The 21,471-nt window shown below is 39.3% G+C and overlaps 2 protein-coding genes across 5 annotated transcripts; one reads left to right on the plus strand and one right to left on the minus strand.

Annotated features, from left to right (window-relative positions):
• Positions 1 to 519: 519 nt before the first annotated feature.
• Positions 520 to 17,264, plus strand: NEK4 (NIMA related kinase 4). Of its 4 annotated transcripts, none has more exons than XM_049826393.1 (16): positions 520 to 710; positions 4,280 to 4,546; positions 5,566 to 5,763; positions 6,616 to 6,723; positions 7,396 to 7,550; positions 8,213 to 8,354; positions 9,209 to 9,634; positions 9,983 to 10,036; positions 10,263 to 10,406; positions 11,278 to 11,418; positions 11,805 to 11,871; positions 12,273 to 12,379; positions 13,697 to 13,785; positions 14,447 to 14,652; positions 16,257 to 16,390; positions 17,126 to 17,264. In XM_049826393.1, exons 1-16 carry the CDS (start codon positions 654 to 656, stop codon positions 17,216 to 17,218), a joined length of 2,388 nt encoding a protein of 795 aa, XP_049682350.1. In that variant the 5' UTR covers positions 520 to 653; the 3' UTR covers positions 17,219 to 17,264. The 4 variants fall into 4 exon arrangements, with proteins under 4 accessions (XP_049682350.1, XP_049682351.1, XP_049682352.1 ...); XM_049826392.1 differs by having other exon boundaries at positions 521 to 746; XM_049826394.1 differs by lacking the exon at positions 6,616 to 6,723 and having other exon boundaries at positions 520 to 746.
• Positions 17,085 to 21,356, minus strand: SPCS1 (signal peptidase complex subunit 1). Its single transcript, XM_049826413.1, has 4 exons — positions 21,094 to 21,356; positions 20,333 to 20,392; positions 19,906 to 19,992; positions 17,085 to 18,928 (listed from the first exon to the last, which is right to left on the minus strand). Exons 1-4 carry the CDS (start codon positions 21,127 to 21,129, stop codon positions 18,806 to 18,808), a joined length of 306 nt encoding a protein of 101 aa, XP_049682370.1. The 5' UTR covers positions 21,130 to 21,356; the 3' UTR covers positions 17,085 to 18,805.
• Positions 21,357 to 21,471: the final 115 nt, after the last annotated feature.

The following is a 21,471-nucleotide window of genomic DNA, read 5'->3' on the forward strand; positions in this document are numbered from 1 at the left end:
CTTTCTGAGACGCGCAGCTGTGTGAGGGACACAGGACAGGTCCAGGAGGTCCTTTTAAATTAGTCTGGAGCTTTTAAAACCAATACTCTGGCCCATCCAAAGGTGAGAGGATGGCTCTGTAGAGCAGCTGTGCTCTGCCAGGCCTCCGTGGCCATCTCATGCCCCAGGGTGCACAGCAGGGCAGTGGGGCCCGTTGCGGGCTATGGGGCGTTGTGGCACAGCTGCCCACAGGGCTGTCACCGCGTCCCTGTCCTCACTATTCCCCAAAGCTCAGCACACAGGTCTCATGGAGCGGCATGCCAAAGACCCTCGTCAGACACTGCTTTTGAGGGGACAGCTTTGTTTCTCGGACCGTAACAAAAGGGAAAGCCAGCTTCACCACGACTAGTTGCCGCCTGCCTCACCTCTCCCTCAAGCTCCCTGCCCACTCTTAACATGGCCGCCTCACCCGCTTCCAAAATGGCCGCCGCAGCGCCGCGAAGCGCTCGCCCCATAGAGACGTGCGGCGGTCCGCTCTGCACGCCGCTACGGCGTACTCTCTATGGCTGTGGGGGGCCCTGGGGATCTCTATGGCAGCGGTGGCCGCGCTGCCGGGCGGGCGGGTACCGGAGGCGCCGGCCGCCAGGCACTGACCGGGCCGGGGCGGCGGGAGGATGCCCCTGGCTGCCTACTGCTTCCTCCGAGCCGTGGGGAAGGGCAGCTACGGGGAGGTGAGCCTCGTGCGGCACCAGCAGGACAGCAAGCAGGTAGCGAAGGGTTAGTCGCAGGGGGCACGGCTGCGGCCGAGTCTCGGTGTGAGGGGAATGGCCGTCGCCTGGTCTGGGGGTGCCGCTGGGGCCGTGGCCTGGTTTGGGGGTGCGACCTGTGGCCCGGCCTTGGCGTGTGGCCCTGACGACCGCCCCGGGCACGGCCAGGGTTGTGGCCTGGTGTCAGGGTGCAGCCGTGCCCGAGGCCTGGTGTTGAGGTGCGACCGCAGGCACATCAGCTGGGCTTGCCCGTTGAGGTGTTCCTGTTTTCCTCCCTTGTCTGTGAAGACTTTTCTTAAAGGTGTGGAGAAGACTGTTCCCCCCCCCCCCCCCCCCCGCCCCTTTTAATCTCAAAAAACCCCAAACCAAACCCCCAAAATCCTCATTTTTTTTTTTTTCTCCATTTAAATAAAACTGCTTATTAGGGTTTTGTTAAATGTATAACGTCTTGTTTTGGGGGAGGGAAACCTAGTTTTGGTAGTCCTTTGGGTGACAGGAAAATACAGCCCGCTTTTTTTAGCGTGAAGCAGAAAAGGTTGCTGTTGGCTTGTTACTGCTCGTGTAGTCTCTTCAGGACATGCACGTGTGGTGGGGATAAAGATAGCAAGGATGGAAGAAAACAGCTTCTGGTGTTGGCTTTTGCTGTCATCAACTCTGCTGGAGGAAGATGGGCTTTGTGTTTGCTGTGTCGACTGCGGCAGAACTGGGCAAAGTTATGTCAGATTTGAAATGCAAGCATTTTTTTCTTTGCCATTTTCATTGGAAATTTGAAATAATCTGTGTTGCCTGGCCAAAGCAGATGTGTTTGATAGAAAATACAAGAGGATAAAGAAATGGGCATGGAGAACATCCACAGAGAAGTACTGCAGAAACCTTGGGTGTGAGCCTTATGCCCAGGATTTTGACTAGAGATGATGGGAGAAGCGTTTGCGCCTGGTGGCGATCAGAGGGCACGTCCTTTCCGGACAAAGGCAGGGAAGAGGCTGGAATCCAAAGGCAAATCCCTGCGACCTGTGGGTTGGGTAGCAGCAATGGCAGCACTTGTTCGCTCTGGGCCAGTCACCACGGTGCATAGTCCAATGTCCACAGAGTTGCTAACCTCATCATCCTAAAAGTAAACAGTGCATTGAGGTGACTTTTAACCGTATACAGGTCCTTGGCTTTCACCTCTTTGTCATGCTGCTGATCATTAACATTGGCAAGAGCCTTGCTTCCTTATCGTTGTTATTTTATCTTAAATATTTGATGTGTTTTACTGTCTCTTATCTTTTGCCAACTTTTATAAACTTTCTTCTGTAGCAGGATGATTGAAATTTTTTGTTGTGACTTTGGCATAGTGCTACATGTTCTGTGAAAGAAATTATATTGTATTTAAGCGTATTTGCTGTTAACTGAATGGTGGGGTTGTTTTTGTGGAGAAGGCCAAGTGGCTCCAAATGTTTAAAACAAACAAAAAAACCCCAAACCCAATTTGTACACGATTTGGTATCAAATAAGGCAGAAGAGCATCTCAGTGGACTTTATGGGAATCTTGCCAAGATAACATGCTCATTAAGGCAAATATAACCGATGCCATGTTTAAAGTTAGGCTATGTGCATGCTTTTTGCATTTTGGTTGTATATCATCTAAAGATAGATGCTGATATGAAGCTAAAAGCTTTGGGTTTCCATGCCCAAAGATACAGTTGTAGTTGACTTGTGACACAGAACACAGTAGTTACAGCATTTCTATTTTACTTTAAAGTTAGATGATGCTGTACACAATTAGTTTTCTTATATTCCTCTTGGGAGCTGTGCATTGTCACAGGTGATAAGAATTGAGTAGCTTGTCTAATATCCAGCAGACTTCTGAAACACAAAATCAGGAGGTACTGTTGATTTCTGCCTAATTGATTCCCTTAGTATATAGGGGGCAGTCTTCCTCAACACTAATTAAACGTTCTGGACTAAATTAATAGGGCCAGCCTGGGAAGTAGACACCATAAGCAATTGCTGAGGATTTATTTACTCAATTACTGAAATTGAATAAATAATATTTTTTTTAAAGATATTTTGATTTAAGAGCTCTCAGGTAAGAGAGGAGTCAGGTATGTACCATGGCATGATTGTTCTGTGGAAAGCTGGTGCACTAAAAGTGATTACCGCAAAATTTACATCAGGAAGGGGGCCAGGTCAGACCTAAATATCGGTGCTGTGTATGATGAATGTGTGCTATGGATTTTATTGTCTCATCTTCAGCTTCAAGTATATTTTTGCGAAAACCTAAAATTCCTTAGAAATACATTTGATGTAGTACATATTAAGGAAGTAAATAACAGCTTTCATATCTAGTTTTAAAAAAATTCTAAACTCATCTTAATGCAGAATAAAAGAAATTTAGCAATGAGCATAAGACCTTTTGGCTCTTTTAGCAAGACCAAGAGTCTCTAGTACCCGGTAGTAGTTCATTTCTTCTTGAATAAGTTTAAGCCTGCATATGCAGAAACTCATAAATGCAACAGATAGTTTTAGGTCAGGTTTTAAAAAACGTAAATTACATCTGTGTTCAGGTTTTTGAGAAAGTATTTTTTCAATGTACCCCTAACTGTCCCTGCCCTCCAACTGCATCTCTACTTGCTACATTTCTTTTCCCGATAGAGACATTTTTCCCATTTTCCCATGCTTCACTGTTCTCTAGACTTTTTATACAAAGCAATTAATCCCAAGTCAATTCTGCCTTGGAGGTCTTCTGCCAGGTACAAGTTTTTTAAGAAAAGAACGAACAGACTTGAAAAGTTCAGCATTATTTTGTGCATTCAGAAATTCGGGTCTATTAAGTATTTCTTGTGAATATGACAATGGGGAATTTGTAATCTAAGCCTTGAAACTGAGATTTTAACAACTTTTTTGGTCTTCAAATGTATGATCTATGTTCGCCAAATTTGTGAGATGTTATTTCTTGAGTTTCTCTTTTTTTTACAAAGAACATATATTTCATTTCTGAAGAAGTGAAAGGAAAAGTCCACCTTTCCTTAAAATTAAATGAAAGGAGTTGGGTTTGGTTTTCTAGCAGAGAAGAGCAAAATAAGTCTAACCAGATGAATTTTATCCTAGGCATCCATTATAATTTTTTGCATATGACTGCATACTTTCCCTAATGTTGTTATATTTTTTAAGTTACTATTGACATGGCTCATTTTGAGAGTAACTGTGATGCACAAACAGGTATTTCAGGCTTAAGACACGAATGATAGAAACACATTTAAAATGAGAGTGGGGGGAAAAAAAAGTAAACATCAGTCAAAAGAAAGCAAACCACCACAAAATTCCTGTGCAGAGTTTTATTCGGGGAGATGGATAGAATAGCCACACCTGTTCCATTTTTACGGTGTAATGGTAGAAATGATATGTAACTGCTAGACAAATTGCAGTCTCCCTGTAGAATAACGTGTGGAGATTTCAAATACTGTATTTCCTTTAGATTTGGGGAATTCCCTAGGGCTTCCACGTAGTTACTTCATCTCTCATGATATACCTTGCAATTTCTTTTACAGTATGTCATCAAAAAGTTAAACCTTAAAAATGCTTCCAACCGAGAGAGGAAAGCAGCAGAACAAGAGGCACAGTTGTTATCCCAGCTGAAACACCCGAACATAGTCACCTACAGAGAGTCCTGGCAGGGGGAGGATGGCCTATTATATATTGTTATGGGATTCTGCGAGGGAGGAGATCTGTATCACAAACTTAAAGAGCAAAAGGGCAAACTTTTGCCTGAGAATCAGGTGGTGGAGTGGTTTGTTCAGATTGCCATGGCACTGCAGGTAAAATAAAGTATAACTTTGTCACCTTCAGATACAATTTGGCTCTTTCTGCATTTAAAAATTCCACTGTTAGGCTGCAGACTTTGAATTCCAGTTTGGTTGGGTTGGCATCTAAATACAGTGGTTATTAGTACATTAAAAATGTTCACAGGTCATTGCAGTCAAATTAACTATTTTAGGTAAGAAATTGCTGTCATATTTTATGTCTACACCTATGTATCACAGTAGACAGTGGTAACCTCCAGGGTGTTTGCAATTCTAGTCTGAAACGCTTCTCTGGTTTGAAATTTTAGATTAAATTTACGAAGTGTAGTTTAAAAAGAAATTATTATTTCAGAAGCATTTTGTGTTCTGTAGTTTTGCTGGTGGTTTTCAATGGTAAATTTAGACTATTAATTCCTCACTTCTATTAAATCTTAACTCACTCTATTGAAATATCGCAACTGGAGGTTATCAAACATTAAAGACAATTGTTACAGTGATAAAGACCAGATATAAATGTTAACACTAAGAAATAAGAAATTGGACAGAAGATTCTATCTTAAAATTGTCTGTTGTGATCAGACATATGCCAGGTCTACAGTACTGCCTGTTCATGTTTATTATAAGACTAATTTTCTTCCCTCTTTACACAAAGCTCACATTGTATTTTCCACTGATATTTTATACTTAAGACTGAGAAATGATTGTCAAGAAATGGAGGCAGCAGAAAGCGAGTTAACGTCTGAGCCTTAACTTTACATTTTTATTTCCTCTTTTGTGCTGGCTTGTTAGAGACACACAGGGAGATTTCAGTAAAGCAGTGCCGAGTTTTGGGTCCCTGCCTATATCAGTCATTCTTAATGTTAATTCACTAATACTGTCTTTAGCAGGAGCACTCCTGACTTTGATAGTGATGTATGTGTCTTTTCTGCATTTGTATTTTTCCTCTTTGACTTGTGTAACGTGACTTTACTTTTCAGTGTAGAAAAACCAATTAGGAGTTACTTAACTCTATTTATATGTTTTTTTCCCCCCAGTATTTACATGAAAAGCACATTCTGCACAGAGATCTTAAAACTCAAAATGTTTTTCTGACACGAACAAATATAATCAAAGTGGGTGACCTGGGAATAGCCAGAGTGTTGGAAAACCAGTATGACATGGCCAGCACTCTCATAGGCACACCATACTACATGAGCCCTGAACTCTTTTCTAACAAACCCTACAACTACAAGGTAGAGTATGTTAATGCAGATGTTGTTTCTGTTTCATTAGACAACTTATTTTGTTTGTTTGAGAACATTACAATCTTATCTATTGTTTTTAATTTCATATTGCTTCCAACTCTTTTTAACGTTCCCGAAGACCAAAGCAAAAAATAGGGAAGAGATTTGCAGGAACCTTTATTTCTGGAACTGTGTTTGCTGCAGTAAGTGGGAAATCATAGTATGTGAAAAGTTATCCCAGCCAAGGTGTTCAGAAGGCTTCATGTACCTATCACACTATGCCAATGTAAACAAAAATATCGGTCTGTGTTAGCTGCATTTTCTAAATTTATTATATAACAGACAGGAAGCTCTTTACTCAAAAGTCTGTATTAGACATAACAGGAGCATTAAAAAAAATTAAGTAGAGAAATAAGCAGAGTTGCTGTGAATTGAAAATAAAACAAAATAAAGCAAACGTGCTCATGTACACCTGCTCAGGTCTTTCTGCAAACCACACGCACCATAAATATGACTGTCTACAATGAGCAAGAGCTGAGGGAAAACTGTTCTTTCAATGAAAAATCAAAAGATTTTCATTTGCCAGTTAGAACTGATATTGTCCCAAACAAAACCTCCTAGAAGCAGCAACTTTTTACACTTCTTTTTGGAAAAATCTGGTGATATTTGGAAGAAAATAATTCAGTTGATCAAAATTAAAAATAAAAGAGTGTGACTGAACCCAAAAGTTTGCAATAGAATGGTCTTAATTAGTTTACTGTCATTAAAGGCCTCTTTGAAAGCAGGTGACTAAGTCTGGAGATAAAACTTCTACAATTAATAAAAAGTTCCCAAAACTTTTTTTTTTCCCCTTTTTTTCAGTCTGATGTTTGGGCATTAGGCTGCTGCGTTTATGAAATGGCTACACTGAAACATGCCTTTAATGCTAAAGACATGAACTCTTTGGTTTATCGAATTATTGAAGGAAAGGTAAAAATGTTTAAATTTTTTTTATCTGTGCTTCGATTTTTCCATCTAGAACTTGAGATTATCTTTTCCAATCAGAAATACTGCATGGAGTTGAACATATTTTGCATGTTACATGCATCATCATGTCTGTTGTAAGACTGGTATTTCATGATAGTATATGATGTAATATCAGACCCAGGGAGTTACTTGTTTGTAGCTATAGCTAGGGTTTCTTGTTACCCTTTTGTGTAACCAGTATATTGATTAATTTTCAAAGTTCTGAGATGACTTACTTTCTTAATTTGTTTCTGCTTTAAGCGTTGTGCAAAAAGTTACATCACTATTCATGTTGATGCCATTTTCCTGTTAGGTAAGACTAGCTTATTTAAGTATCTGTCTTGCTTTGGCATATAATGAAGTTAATATGGATTTATTTTATATAAATTTTTAAGCCTATCCACAGAACTTTAACTGCTGATATTAATAAAAAATTACAGTTCTTAGACAAAACACTTAGAATTTCTATATTCTGTTTGATGTTAAGCACTTGGGTAACTTTCAGCATATGAACAATGGGACTATTTTTTTACACAGAGTATGTAGCTGAATATAACTGTCATGCATAAATAATCTAGCAGTAGCCCCTATTGACAAATCTGTTAAATAATATCAGACTTCCCTTTCCTTTTACAGTTGCCACCCATGCCAAAGGATTACAGCCCCCAGTTGGTCGAAATAATACGAACTATGCTCAGTAAAAAACCTGAGGAAAGACCTAGTGTGAAAAGCATATTACGACAGCCATATATCAAGCACCAAATTTCTTTGTTTTTGGAAGCCACGAAGGCGTAAGATATTTTCATTTGAGTGATTCTGTGCAAAATATTCATGTTACTGTGGTCTCTGTTTTACAACTTTTCCTATTTTTTGTAGCAGGATAAAATGAGTTATGTGCAGTTACAAAGCATGTGAACATGAGTTTCTTTAGATTCTTTGAGAAATAGGAGAGAATTAGAATGGAAACTAGTTTTTTCTGCAAATGCAGAATAAAACTGTGAAAGTTAGGATTGCAGAGCTTATTCAGAGAGTTAAAAAAAAAAACCACCACCAGTATTTTCAAGGAAGCGAAAGGAAATATACATCTTTCCATGTGGTTCTTTAAGGCATTTATCAGCTGAGAGTTGTAATACCAAGTTCCTTTTGATATTTACTGATATAGTTATTTTTATTTGTCAGGTTTAGTCAATTATTTACTGCTTCCAGATAGAACTGATCTTGGTGTTATGCAGAACAAGTGTACATTGCTGGCAGAGTCTGAATGGTGCTTTTAAGCTCCTTTTTATCAAGATGAAAATGAGTATGTTGTACACAGTCTGTTGAAAAAGCTCAGTATCTTATACTCTCTGTAAGCTGTTTTTTCAAGTGGATTTTTTTAATTAGTATAATCTAAAGAAATATCTTAAGGTCTTGTTGATCGTGATTGAATGAGCAACTTTTATTTTCTTTACAGGAAAGCTACCAGAAGTAATAGGAAAACAGTGAATTCTAAACCTAAAGATCCTTGTTCTGTGGTCTCAGTAAAGAATGAATCTCATATCAGGAATGTTACACACCAAAACCACTCCTCTGAGCAAGCCAAGAAATACAAAGTTGTAAGAGATATATATTTTTTTTCTTTAAGAAAAAAAACAAAACAAAACCCACTTGCTTTTTCTAGAGGAGAAAACCAGCGTTATAAGAAGTGCCTTGAGCATGCATGAGAATATAGATCTGATTCCTAGCAATGTGTAAAATTCGTATTAAGGAAGGAATTGTGTTTAGGCAAGAGTGGAAGTAAATAAGCAGCTGTAGATCAGTAAAGCTAATTGCAGTGTCTTAATTATAAGATGTTAACTAAAGAACATCTGGTTTTTCATTTGTGAGTCAGTGAGTTACTTGTGGAGTATTTGAGGTCAAATATTTTTTCAAAAATATGATGGTGAGTGGTAATCAATTTTTAAATACATGTTTTTGACTGGGAAAAAAACTAATTATAGTTACAACCAAACATTGTTTATTGTTGGAATTCTTTCCAGTGGTTAGAACAAATCTTTTGTAATGGTTAATCATGTGCATGTTGTTTTATTTTCTGTAATGAGTCTGCTGTTCTGGGTTTAAGCTTTTAATGCTGAAATACTGAATGTACATGGTGATGTCATCTTAAAAACTGTTGGTACTTGTTGGCTTCTCCCATACAACTTTTCTTTCATGGTCCTGGTGAAAGGTAGGTGTACTGCATGTTTATAAACCAATGCCTGAAATAGGTGATTTGCAAATACAGTGTGTATCTCTTTAAAAATGTGGGTTGCAGCTTTTTTGAGGATCTTAATCTGTACTTGATCATAATTTCCTTGCAGTTTATGTACTCTGGTATGTTAATGATTTTCCTTTGGTGCTTAGAGTATTCTTTAATATGTGCATAATACCCAAAAGGTAATTAATTTTTTTGTTTCCTTTTTAATTCCAGAATGAAGAAGATTGCATCATCAAATATAAAGCCACCAAATTTTGTCCCTCAGAGAAACCAGCTGTTGAGTTGGAAAGAAAACCAAGCAATAATGATTTGAACAACCTGGGAGACTCCTTAGCTACAGTTAGTGAAGTGAATATTGATATCTTACCATCTGGAAGAACGAAGTATGGAAGCGAGAAGTGTGGCAGTGAGCATATTCCAGAGAATAATAAAGCAAAGTATTTAAATGTTCCAGGGAGTTCTAAAATAACATCCAGTAGCCCACCAATTAAGGAAGATGGACTACAGCAAAGAGCAAAGCAAGCTTTTAAAACTGAAAATGTTGAGTCTAAGCAGTCTTCTGCAGATGCTATAGAAGAAGATGGCGACACTTTGAAACTCCTGCAGCCTGTATCAAAAGACCAGAAACAACCTGACCTGGTAATGCATTTATGCTTACTTGAAGTAGACTTTGAACTAGATTTAACAAATGGCCAGCTCTTAAAATTTAGAGAGCTGCTGCACATGTTTTTCTGTCAAAGTAGGATGCTGCTGATGCAACTATTGAGATGCTTAAGTAGTTAGGAGCCTTGGCTTCAGATTTGCAAAGGTAGCACTGTGAAGTAATTTTAGGCTTGCATCTAGATGATGGAAATGTTCTGGCTAATCTTGAGTTGGTCCTGATTTGGATGGGGGGATAATAGGTGGTAGTTGCCTTTTCATTGCGTTTTGGTCTACAATGAGATTTTCATACACACTTTTCTAATGAGAAATCATTATCTATTGTAGAGCTTGGATTCTACTGAAAAGCTGCTAGCACCGTTTGTTCCTGTTGTAATTCAAGTAAGTGTCCTTCTTTGAAGGTTTAGTAGCTTAAAAATGCTGGTACAGCACGTCTTTTTTCTAACTGTCTATCAAGTAAGAGTTTATTGTGGTTATAACTGATATGTTAAGGTGGATGCAGTCCAAATAAAGTGGCCTGTGTTGATTTTTTTTTTTTTAAAGGTGTGTATGTGTAAATCTGGAAATGGCGTGTCTACATTTTTTTAAAAATACTTTTACTTATTAGGACGATGTCTGTCATGGAGCTTTGGGAGATGCTCAGGAAAAAATTACCTCCCACTTGCAGCCTCATAGCTCTGTCAGTGAACCCTCTCTCTCACGGCAGCGACGGCAGAAGAAAAGAGAGCTAGCTGAAGTCTGTTCAGAGAAGGTGCAGATACTAAAAAAATAATTTTCCTCTTTCCTTTCAGACTCTTGTGTTTTTTACTCTTTAAAAATGGGACCTATTTTTTTTAAAGGGTGGGGTTTTTAATGCTGTTCTTGTTTCATCTGTATCTGTATAACTTAATTGGTAACAAAATGCAGAACACTCAAGATGTCCTGTAGAAGCAGTCTGTAAATCTCTGAAAATCTCAATAACCCTCACAGGTGTGAGGTGGGTGTGCCACACAGGGGCAAGGAAACAGAGTGAACTGTGGGCTTTGCCTTTGCTGTGCTAGTGTCTTTCCTAGCAATTCTAATCAGGACTTCTCACTGTATGTGACTACAAAATATATAGCAGTACTTTTCCTGACTGTTGCGGATAAGGCTACTTGTAGTGGGTAGTAGATTACTAGTACTTTAGAGCGGACATGCGTAATGGCTGCCCTGAGCTTATGAGTGCAAGAAGAAAATCTTGTCATGCACATAAGATAGGGCTTCCGTCAATGCTTCTACACTGAGCAGAGAGATTTCTTTGGGGAAAGGCACTGGCTATACAAGGATAGAGAAGAGGGTTATTGGTGATTGATACCCTGTTTCTCTCTTGGGTTTTGCTATTTGAGGGTGGGGACAGTTGTTGCAAAGGCATTGGCTTAAAAGTAGTCTGGGAGGAGGGGGGACAAGACGTAGGGATGGAGGGAAGGGAAGTGGATGCAAACAGGTGTGGAGAGGGAGGGATAAGGTTGGGAGATGTGAAGAGGTTAGAGTAGGATCCGAAACCTCTGGCATCGAGCCTTACCATGCAAGAATGTCTTCTAGATTGCAGAGTACTTTAACTTTTAATAAAAAAGGTATAAGTTCTTGCTCGCTTCTCTTTCAAGTTCAGAACAGTTGCTTCTCGGCCTTTACCTTTTCCTTCTGACACAAACGGAAAGGCAACACAGAGGTGTGCAGAGCAGCATGGTGCTGAAGCCTCTGAATCTGTAAATAGCACCAAAACCAGTCAAGTTGCTATTTCAAAGGTTAGTGCTGAATACTGCGTCAGCTTGTTTTTGTCTCTCATTCCTTCTGAGCAATTTGTTCTCTGAGTGCATGCATAGTGAGTAAAGGAATGTATAGTAGCTTCCCATCTAATGGAAGTCCTGTCAAGCACCTGGTCAGTGTGGGATGAGAAGCTGCCTTGCTGAACCACGGAGGGCAGAAGCTCCTTTTCTAGAGTGCATATTAGTCTCATTGACCAAGACCATTTTGTAATAAATAATGAAGCATTTATTAGATGATCAGAAGGTCTACTCTAATAGCTCTCTCTTCCATGTCAGTTGAAAAGGATTTTTTGCTTTATAGGTGCTTAGATAACAAAAGCCATAATGACAATTGCTAATTAATATAAAATTAACTTCTTTTAAAGGAGCGGCCCTTGTCAGCAAGAGAACGAAGGAGGCTAAAACAGTCTCGGGAGGAGATGTTTCCCTCTGGTAACTTTCATGTTTGCATGCTAACATTTTATGTATAAGTAGGCTAATAACTTCTTTGTGAAGAAATTAGAAATTCTTGTCAGTTCTTCACTACTATCTTCAGAAAGATGCACTAAGGGTCTAGTTCTGTGTTACATAAAAATTTCTGTTAACATGTGTGTATTTTTCTGCTTCTTAGTTATGTTCAATTGTGTTTAGTGGTGACAACTTGTCTTTGAAATGTACGTGAAGTGCAGAATATACGCTTTTCAGATAGAAGCTTCAGTGTTTTCTCTTAACAGAATACCTACCTGCCTGTCTTCTGCCAGTTGATAGATTTTATTTTTTTTTTCCTTGCATGTACATGAATTTAAAATACATGCAGCTAAGTTGTAAATATTGTAAAAATGTCATCCTTCCAGTGATTCCAGCAGGACGAACATCAAATAGTGCAGTAGTTGAAGCAAAATCACATATGGAAAATCATGTTAAAGTTGCCCAGTCCTCATCAGATCCCAGTATTTCTCAGGTAAACTGGGGTCATCTCCTTTTGAAATCTTTAAATGCAGGCACAATTTGGGAGGAAAATTACATTTAAAAAAAAATCTATGTGTAGAAGAAACTCTCAGTCAGTAAGAGTGCACAGTTCTCTGTAAATATTGCTTTGTAGGTCCTGGGGTAGAGTACAGATCTCTAATCCACTTTTTTGTCTGGCAAGATCAGTTTAATGTTTGAGGCTCTGTGTGTTTTCACTCCACTTGTCAGAGACTAGGGAACTGTTACTGATTGTTACATGGGCTCTCTAGATTGCAGTCTGTATTTTATTTTGGAAGGGAAAAAGTTTATCCTGAACTCTCCTTTATTACTAAATTTCTATTAACAACACACTCCCTTTAGCCTGGTACATCTAATTTTGCTTTGATAGTGGTGGTTGAATGTTTTTATGTTTTTTAATCTGTAGTCATGCTAAGTGCATACATTTATGTGCTGGCAATAAGGAATAGTTGCTAGACGAAAAGTCAATAGTTTTTGTTAACATTCTCTTCCTTGTCTAATTAGAAAGTCTTTTTTAAGGTTTTAAACATACATTTGACAATCTTCTGCAACATCAGGGGAACATTATTAATACCAATAAATGCAGAAGAGTAACAGTGAAGAAATTTTAGTCTGAAATTCAAAGTGTAGGCTCTATTTTCCTCAGCCCAGCACTTGCATGGAAAGTATTTTGCATGTTTTACCTATGTGTGTATGCTTATAACTGGTATCTAAATGCAAAAGCTTCATCTGCATTCACAAACTGAGATTACATAAAGTTCGTATGCACTACTTGTACGTGTATATGCTAGTGGTGTTTTTGCATATTATGCTATGCACTGAACACAAGACTGTAGAGACACAAGTGGTTAAAATCTGTGTATATTTTAGGGAATGCTGGGAATTTACTGAACTGATAAAACTGTTTTAAATACTGTTTTAAAATGTGTATTAAAGACCAATAAACAGGCTAAGGGTAATGACTTTATAATATAGTTGGCAAAGAACCGACACAGATATATGATTTAATTGTTTTTAATAGAGGCACTTGGTGAAGCATTTATAGTGGTTAAAACTGCATGACTGAGATGTAATGCTTGTCACATAAGCATTTCATAAAGTGTGTTGATGATGTCCTGTGTATTAGCTTGTTTTTAAAACCAAAGGTTACATCTTTTAACTATTACCAAGCAGGGTCTGTAAAAATATGCCGTTGAAAGTGTTTCTTCCGTGTAAGAACAGTAATTCATGCCATATTGATAAATTACTTTCAGCTATTAGAATTTTTGTCATTTATTCCCTCTTCACTTAGAGAAAGAGAGAAACCCATTGCCTGTCTGATGATGAGTTAAGCTCTTCCACAAGCTCTACAGATAAGTCTGATGGTGATTCCAAGGAGAGGTAAGTATTTTGTTCAATACTGTGCAAGAGATTTCACTGCTATATTGGACCTTGACTTGGAGTGGGGAAAAAAATGGCAGGAATTGCTTTCACACTTCATCACTATGTAGTGAGTGGTTGAAGAAGTATGTGATGCATAAAGAAAACGAACTCCACTTAATTGTTGTCTCTCTGTGACTATAAACTTTCTATGCTGAACTTTCTGGGACGTGTGATTGTGTACCTCTGGTTTTTGTCAACTGTAGCTTCCCAGAAAATCAGTATTCCAGCATCAAAGGACATATACTGTCAGGATGCATTAAAAGCATGAGTTAGAAGGTGCCGACATGCTTCCTTCCCCCTGTGAATGAGGCTGAATTTATTTCTGATTTTGTCAGTGTAAGCAACTTTTCAAAAATATTATTTGTTGCATTACCACAGGTGCAGCTACACAGGTAGCAGTAGCCGATAGGATTGTGAATTGTTGCTAGGTGAATGGGCTCTGAGCCTTTGTTAGATGAAATACTGCTAACATTGCTATTGATAAAACTGCCCCACAAGAAATAATTTAACATGGAATACTTAGCAGGACCTCACTAAACTTATTTAAAGTCCTTTGAATGCAAGGTGAAAATTGCATCATGAATGGTGACTGAAGTAAATCTTATTTCTCCTCTACTAGAAAAAGCAATATGAATGAAATGAATGACTTGGTGCAGCTAATGACATGGACACTGAAAATGGACTCTACGGAGAACTCTGAATGCTGTGTAACCTCGACTCCAGCCCCAGAGTTTAAACTTCACAGAAAATATCGAGACACTTTGATTTTGCATGGAAAATCACCTGATGAATCAGAGGAATTAAAATTGGAAGAGATTTCTTCAGGTCTGTTGCTCTGTTGTTGTTTAAATGAATGATCGTTGACTGCTAATAATGAAAGAAAACCTGCTAGTGGGCAACAGAATCCACTCTTTATTTATTCTCAAGTCTCAACAATGCTTACAGAAATAGACATCCTTCTAAATAATTTTGTGTGCAAAACTGCTGTGGTTGTGGTTTTACTTGCCAATGAAAGGAATGTGCGATCGATCTATGTAATTATTAATGAAGACAGAAAGCTGGTCTGCGATATGCTTTTTTTCCCCATGTGACTTATATTTAGAAGCTTCCAAAATGAACAGTTGGAGTTGAGTGTTTTGAAATAAGATTTTTTTAAGGCATTCAAATGATTTGATAGCTGTAAAGCTTTGTGAATTACTGATAAAGCTGAAATTGTACACAAAGCATTAAATATAGTGGAGGTTTGTACAAGTATGGAAGTTCATCCTCATTGCAGAATTTGGGCAAGCTCTTTTTTCCTACAGATACAGGTGCAAGAATTGAATCACTTTTCATATTTAAGGTCTGATTTAGACCTTAAGTATGTATATGTGTTCCAAAAAGCAAGAAAAAATTGTATTTGGTATGACTGCACTTACTATACAACAAGTGAAAAAGCTGAGTGTAGGTTTCTGAAGTCTCCGACCTTCATGTGCTTATTGTTCTAAATGATAGGGATTCTACTTGTAACTAGACTGGTGATAGGCAAAGTAATGGGAGAACACTGGATTTTACTCTGGTAAGTTGATTCTGCATAGCTAAAGTAAAATAGGTTGAAAGAGTTTGTCTCTAAACAGGTGTGACAGAGTGTTGAAGGTACAAATTTCAGTTTGGTGGTTGTGGTTTTTTTTCTGTCCGTTTTTTTCACTCCTAAGTATTGTATAGTGAGATCCTCCAGCTATTTACTTAGTACTATTTGGGATGACAGGGCTACTGCATTTCTAAGCTGAAACTTAATTTATTTAGATCAGATATTTTATTTTCAGAAGGTGACCCATCCTATGAAAGGAGTGTGGGTGATTTCAGTGGTTAAAAGAGCAAGCTAGCATTCTCAGTTCTGTTCCTAATGGAGGCCTACCCTTATAAAATGACTATCTCTTCTTGGCAGCTTCAGCTGGGGAGCAAAAGATTCAAAGACTCTTGAGACAGGCAGATGACAGAAATTATGCCATTAATGTTTTACAGTGATTAAACTTTTTTTACACTTGCTGCAAATTCAAGTGATTGAATTGTTAAAATATTTTGGTGGTGTAGTAGTATTAGAGAATAGTACTTTTCATTCAAATAATATTTGCAATATAGTATACAGGAACTACCTGAAATAAAGTTCACGGACCTAACTGTGCAAACTGTATCTGCATTGACTTTGTACTGATCAATGTTTTAACAGTTAGCATCTGAATGCTTCTGATTCACCATGTTTGATCGTTATAGCTAGCCATTTCAGATAACATGCAAATGGTCAGCTGGAATTCTGTGGTAATACCCAACAGTCATCCCGTATTCTTCTTCTGCATAGAGTATGAAAATTTACTATATTGAAAGTAATTATGACTGCATTGGGTTTTGGGGTTTTTTTTGTTTGTTTTTTTTTTTTTTTTTTTTAATAGATATGTTATCAGTTCCTGACAAGATCAGGAGAATGGTTGAAATCCTGAGATCTGATGTGGTGCAAGGATTGGGAGTGAAACTTCTTGAAAAGGCATACAGCATCATGGAAGAAGACGATGAAGTGAAGAGAGAGGTGAATGTCTTTCATAATAAAATTGTTCCATTTCTTTATAAACCTGGATAAATGAGCAGGGTCTTTACTCCTCCCTCTCCCCTCCCTGCCTTTTTTTTTTTAGATATTGATACAGTAGTGCAAACCTTGATTCCAAAAAGTAGTCGTTGGCAGGCAAAGGCCTAAGTATATTGTCATTTTCAATGTTAAAAAAGTTTGATTCTGAGTGTAGACTATGTTCAATCACAGATTCTTCAGAAAGCATAGGAGCTTTAGAATTGTACCATGGTCCCTGAGTTTCTAGAAGATGCAAGGGATGCAAATTTACTCTGTAGTATTTCTCCAATAATAATTTCTTTTGAGCCATAATTTTTTGCCTCAAATTACTTGCCTTGTGCCCCTTATGTTCAAAGTGAGAAACAGTTTAATGTCTGTTCCTAACAGAGGTGAGTGAACAGTATCTCAAGCTCATTTGATTCAAAACTTGGTTACAAATGAAGGACTGCATGGGTAAGTACAACCTGTGAAGATCTGATTTATATTTTAAATTGTCAGGTGGGATTTGGAACTCTCTTGCCTTTGGACAACAAAGACTCTTCCATTTTTCTTCCCTCCCATCTATGTTGTCAGACTTCACATGCTGCTTTCACTTGAGTGCTTTGGTATTTTTTTTGTTAATATTTTGGTAGTTCCTGCTTTTTTCAATGTTAATAAATTTTGTATTTTTTTTTTTTTTTTTGTGTGTGTTCTAAATAGCTGCAGTTGCGGGAGCATATGGGAGACAAATATGCAAGTTACAGTGCGAAAGCACGCCATCTGAAATTTCTTGAAGAAAATGTAAAGTTCTGACCAGAACTTTTTTCTTGGAGAAAAGGACTGTTTTATATCTCATTGATAGATTGAACCAGCTTGCATTTATCCATTGATCTCCTTTGCTGGAATAAGGAGGTGAACTTGCAAAAAACCGTTAGAGCTTGTAGTAATATTTTCATGTTAAAATGTGAACCAGGCTATCACTTTCTCAGAAGAGAAACTCTGTTTAGTTTTTATTCTCTTAATGAAACTTTAAAAAGTTGCTTTTTATAGCTGCAAAGAAGGATGGATACCAAGTTTTGTATACAAAGGAGTATAAAAAAAAACTTTTGGTTTGAATTTGTCATAGCAAAAGTTTTTTGGTATGGTCACATACTAAATATGGTAACAAAATCTATGCCAAGGCTATGGTGTGATAGGCTAAAAGCTATTACATTAAATAGTTGTGAAAATTTAGCAGGGAGAAACAATTACTAATTTTTGTAGCACCAAAAGCCCTCCAGGTTCTGTAAATTGCCAAGTTAAAGTGCTGGGGGGCAGGGGGACCTGTATTACTTTTAAGCAGAGCCTTTGCTTTTGTGTTTTATTGCTAAGGCAATCACCAAGGTGGTGGAAAGTATTTGGTAACTGGATAAAATAAGTCTGAAAATGTTTGAAAGGAACACAGCCATGGTTACCATGGTCCCAGCTGGAGAAATCCCTTTGCCTTACAAATACTAATCCCTTTTACAAATGAAAAGTGCCCAAGACCAGGGCCACTTAGAGAAATAGGCGTCTTAGCTCTTCCCTTTCTTTGCATCTAGGTTGTGTTCCTAGACATGCACAGGCATTGTCACGTACCATCACTACAGAAAAAGCACGTGTTCTTTTTAAAGGACAAAGAAGTCAAAGGGAATTGAACTTGTAAAATAAAATTTTAAATGCACAACCTGTCTCTTTCTTTGCCTCTAGCTTTAATATTGTAACCTCCAGTATCTACGAAGAAGACTAACATGACAGCCAGTAGTAAAAAAGTGCAATACCTATGGATCCTGCTGACTCTCACATACTAGACGCTCAAGTTACAAAGTTTTAAGAGCTATTGTACCATGCAGAGTCAAGATGTTACTTTCTCTACTCGGGCAAATTTATTTTAAACAAAAAATGCCACTCTGCAGTCTCCTATTCTAGAACAGATTCTAGTTCTTAGCGTTTTTCAGAACTGTGAGGTATGTACTGTTTTACAGTACTTAAGCTGTCAGTAGTGCCAGGTTGTGTTTTACACATGGTTAGAAATATTTTAGTAGAAGTCCAGCTGTATATTATCTTTTTTTAGGCTACAGCAACAGCTTAGCTATACTTGATTTGATTCACTGTGTTCCTTTTTACTAACATACTTGAGTAAGATGTGACCTCCAGTAGCCTTCTAAAGTTAATCCCCCCACCCTGCCTTCCCAGTGACTTCACTGAAACTCCAGGAAAAATTTAGTGAGCCTTCATGCTCTCTGCAGATCTTGGTGTGCTCACCATAGTATACAAAGTAGTGAGAAAGAACCCAAACACTAAGCCAAGAAGTATCTCCCAGTGGAAATGCATTTAACAAAATTTAACAAAGTAACAGTGTGAAGAACCACATTTTTTTTTTTAGCTTTTAGCATGTCTCTTTGGCTTTCTGTCTGCTGGCTTCTTTTCTTCTGTTCCTGACTCTTGGACAGGTAGCCACTTCAGAGGATTGCGGCGGTACATAGGCCACGGAGGGAGTGTCAGCTTAGAGAAAAGGAATGAAGTCAGAACATGTAAATCAAGATGCTAGATAAGTGTTTTGTAGAGCTTGTTAGGAAAATCTCATTCCCTAACTATTGTACCAATTAGTCTTAAAAAAGTTCATACCATTTCATACTATAGAGAAATAAACGTACATAGTTTCGATTGTATACTGCATAGTCACGCTTAAGTAAGCGTGACTAAAGGACCCCAGCTTATTGCAAGGAGGAGAATTGACAGCACCCACCCTGAAGAAAAAAAGGATACTGCTGGACTAACACGGTATCGCCGGCATCCTAGCCCCTCTAACACCTCTGTGAAACCCTGCAATTATCTGGCATCGTAGGTAAGTAACTGTAGCAAGACCTGCTTCAGGGAGGTTTAGATCAAGAAAGCAGCAGATGGATGATGATGCCATAGAATTATAGTGGCTTTTCAAAACAGTAGTATGTGTGTGTTAAGTAGCAATTGGTCAAATCGTGTTGTATCTGAATGCTTGAAAGGTATAAGAACCATGTGTAAAACCGCATTTGGTGTGCCACCATTGGAACAGGACACCTCACGTGCATGAATAAGGAATTACTCTTGTAATTCTATACTTTGCGTCCTAGCCTCTCTCCTTGGTCGGCATGGGCCTGCTGCAGAATTTTCATGACAAGCTACTACTGCACAGAAAGCCTCACTGTGCTTTCTGTTATCAGTGCTATCAGCTTGACTTAAAAGTAACATACAATTGAAATGAAAAATTAATTCAAAAGCAGTATTAAATTGCAGCGTTCTCTAAAATCTTACTAGCATTTGAGAAAAGGCACTTACTGGTTTGTAAAGGACTTTCTTCGGATCAAAGAAAGTAAAAATATGTATTAACAATCTGAGTTATATAGCAAACCTTTGTCTGTACTGACAGCCCCTTAATTTAATGATTATTTCAGGTTAAATAGTGTATGTGTTTTCTGGTTTGGGGAAAAAAAAATTCTTACCAAACACGATAAAGCAAATCCAGCCATAACTATGTAGACAGTCCATCCAAACTGTTCAGTGATGTATCCATAGATGAAACCAATTACCTGGGGAGGGCGAAAAATAATTTTAAAAAAATCAAACTTTAAATAAACCCATTTCCCGTGCCATGATTAAGCTTGGGGGCAGGGGGTAGCAGTTAAGTAGAAAAATACAGGTTTTTCAAAAGCACAGTTCATACATCTTTCTAACCTTGTTTTCAAAATTGTAGGCCAATAATGAAAGTAAAAGACTGAAAGAAGAAAAGTCGTAATCCACGACAGCCCCTCTGATCTTGTCTAAAGCTTTTTGTGATCCAGTTAAGCCAAACAATCAGAAAAAAATGTTGTCTGTAAGATCAGGAGACAAAGCCCTTGTTGTTAGCGCCCATAGTTCTAGTATACTTACTGCAGAGACAAGAATGATTCCTTGAAAAATCTGTTCTGCTAATTTTTGGCCCTTGTAGTCCTGTAGAAAGAGATACGTTTTTGTCAGTTACCCAGAACGCAAACCTACCAGTTAAACTCTTTCAGGTTAGAGCCTAGAGTCAGCCTGACCGCAGGTTCTCAGCTTTTTTTGTTCAACTTTCAAACCAGGCTGGAATTATTTTTCTTACAGTGTCTGGATTTCCAGTGTAAAAGAATTAAGCTCTTAATTCACACTTAGCACCCGCCCTCTATTCTTGACCACATCATCCAAAAATAAAAGCAAGCACTGTCTGTTCAGGGTAAGTCACGCAAGTTCAAAATACCATTGCCGGTCGCTTAATACCGCTATGCAAGAGCCGTAACGCCAGAAAAGAGTAACATGCTTGAGAGGACGCGGGGCGTGTGTCACCTGCGCTTGCACGGCTTTAGAAAACGCGGCTCTCGCTGAGAACGCTTTGCCTTCTGGCCGTGCCGAGCACAGGCAGACCGCTACTGAGGGTTTCCCTTGCGCAGCTGTACATCGCCGTCATTTCACAGCCCGTTAAATCTCGACTTTTCAGACCAAAAGATCGAAACCATACGGAGTGCCCCCCCTCAGCCCCAACAGCAGTTCCTCACACGCAGGCACCGACACCGCACGGCCGAAGGGCAACGCTACAACCCGCACGCAGCCGCGTCGCCAGCGGCGACAAGGGGCCGAGGCCCGGGGCGCGGCCGGTCCTCCGGTGGCGGCTGCCCTACCATCTGCGTGGGGATGGAGCGGAAGATGTTCAGCATGGCGGCGGCGGCGGAGAGCGGCGCCTCCCGGTCCTCGTCCTGCTTCTTGTCGTAGGCGTCCTCGCTTTCCTCGCCGGGCCCTTGATGTCTGCCGGCTGTCCCCGTCCACCAGCGAGGCGGCGGCGGCGGGCCGGCTCGGCGGGTACCGCTGCTCAGCACGGCGCCCACCCCGCTGCAGCAGGACCGGAAGGCGGCTGCTGAGCTGGCCGGAAACGCGCCCCTTTCGCTCCGCCCCGTCCTCCGTCAGCCCGCCGTGGCCTCCTCCCGCCTCAGCCAACGGCTCCGCGCAGCCGCCGCCGCCCCGGGCCTCGGCCTCGGCCTCGGCCTCGGCCCTGGCCCTGG

The sequence above is a fragment of the Accipiter gentilis genome, chromosome 23 (assembly GCF_929443795.1).
Source record: "Accipiter gentilis chromosome 23, bAccGen1.1, whole genome shotgun sequence".
NCBI classification, from domain to species: Eukaryota; Metazoa; Chordata; class Aves; order Accipitriformes; family Accipitridae; genus Astur; species Astur gentilis.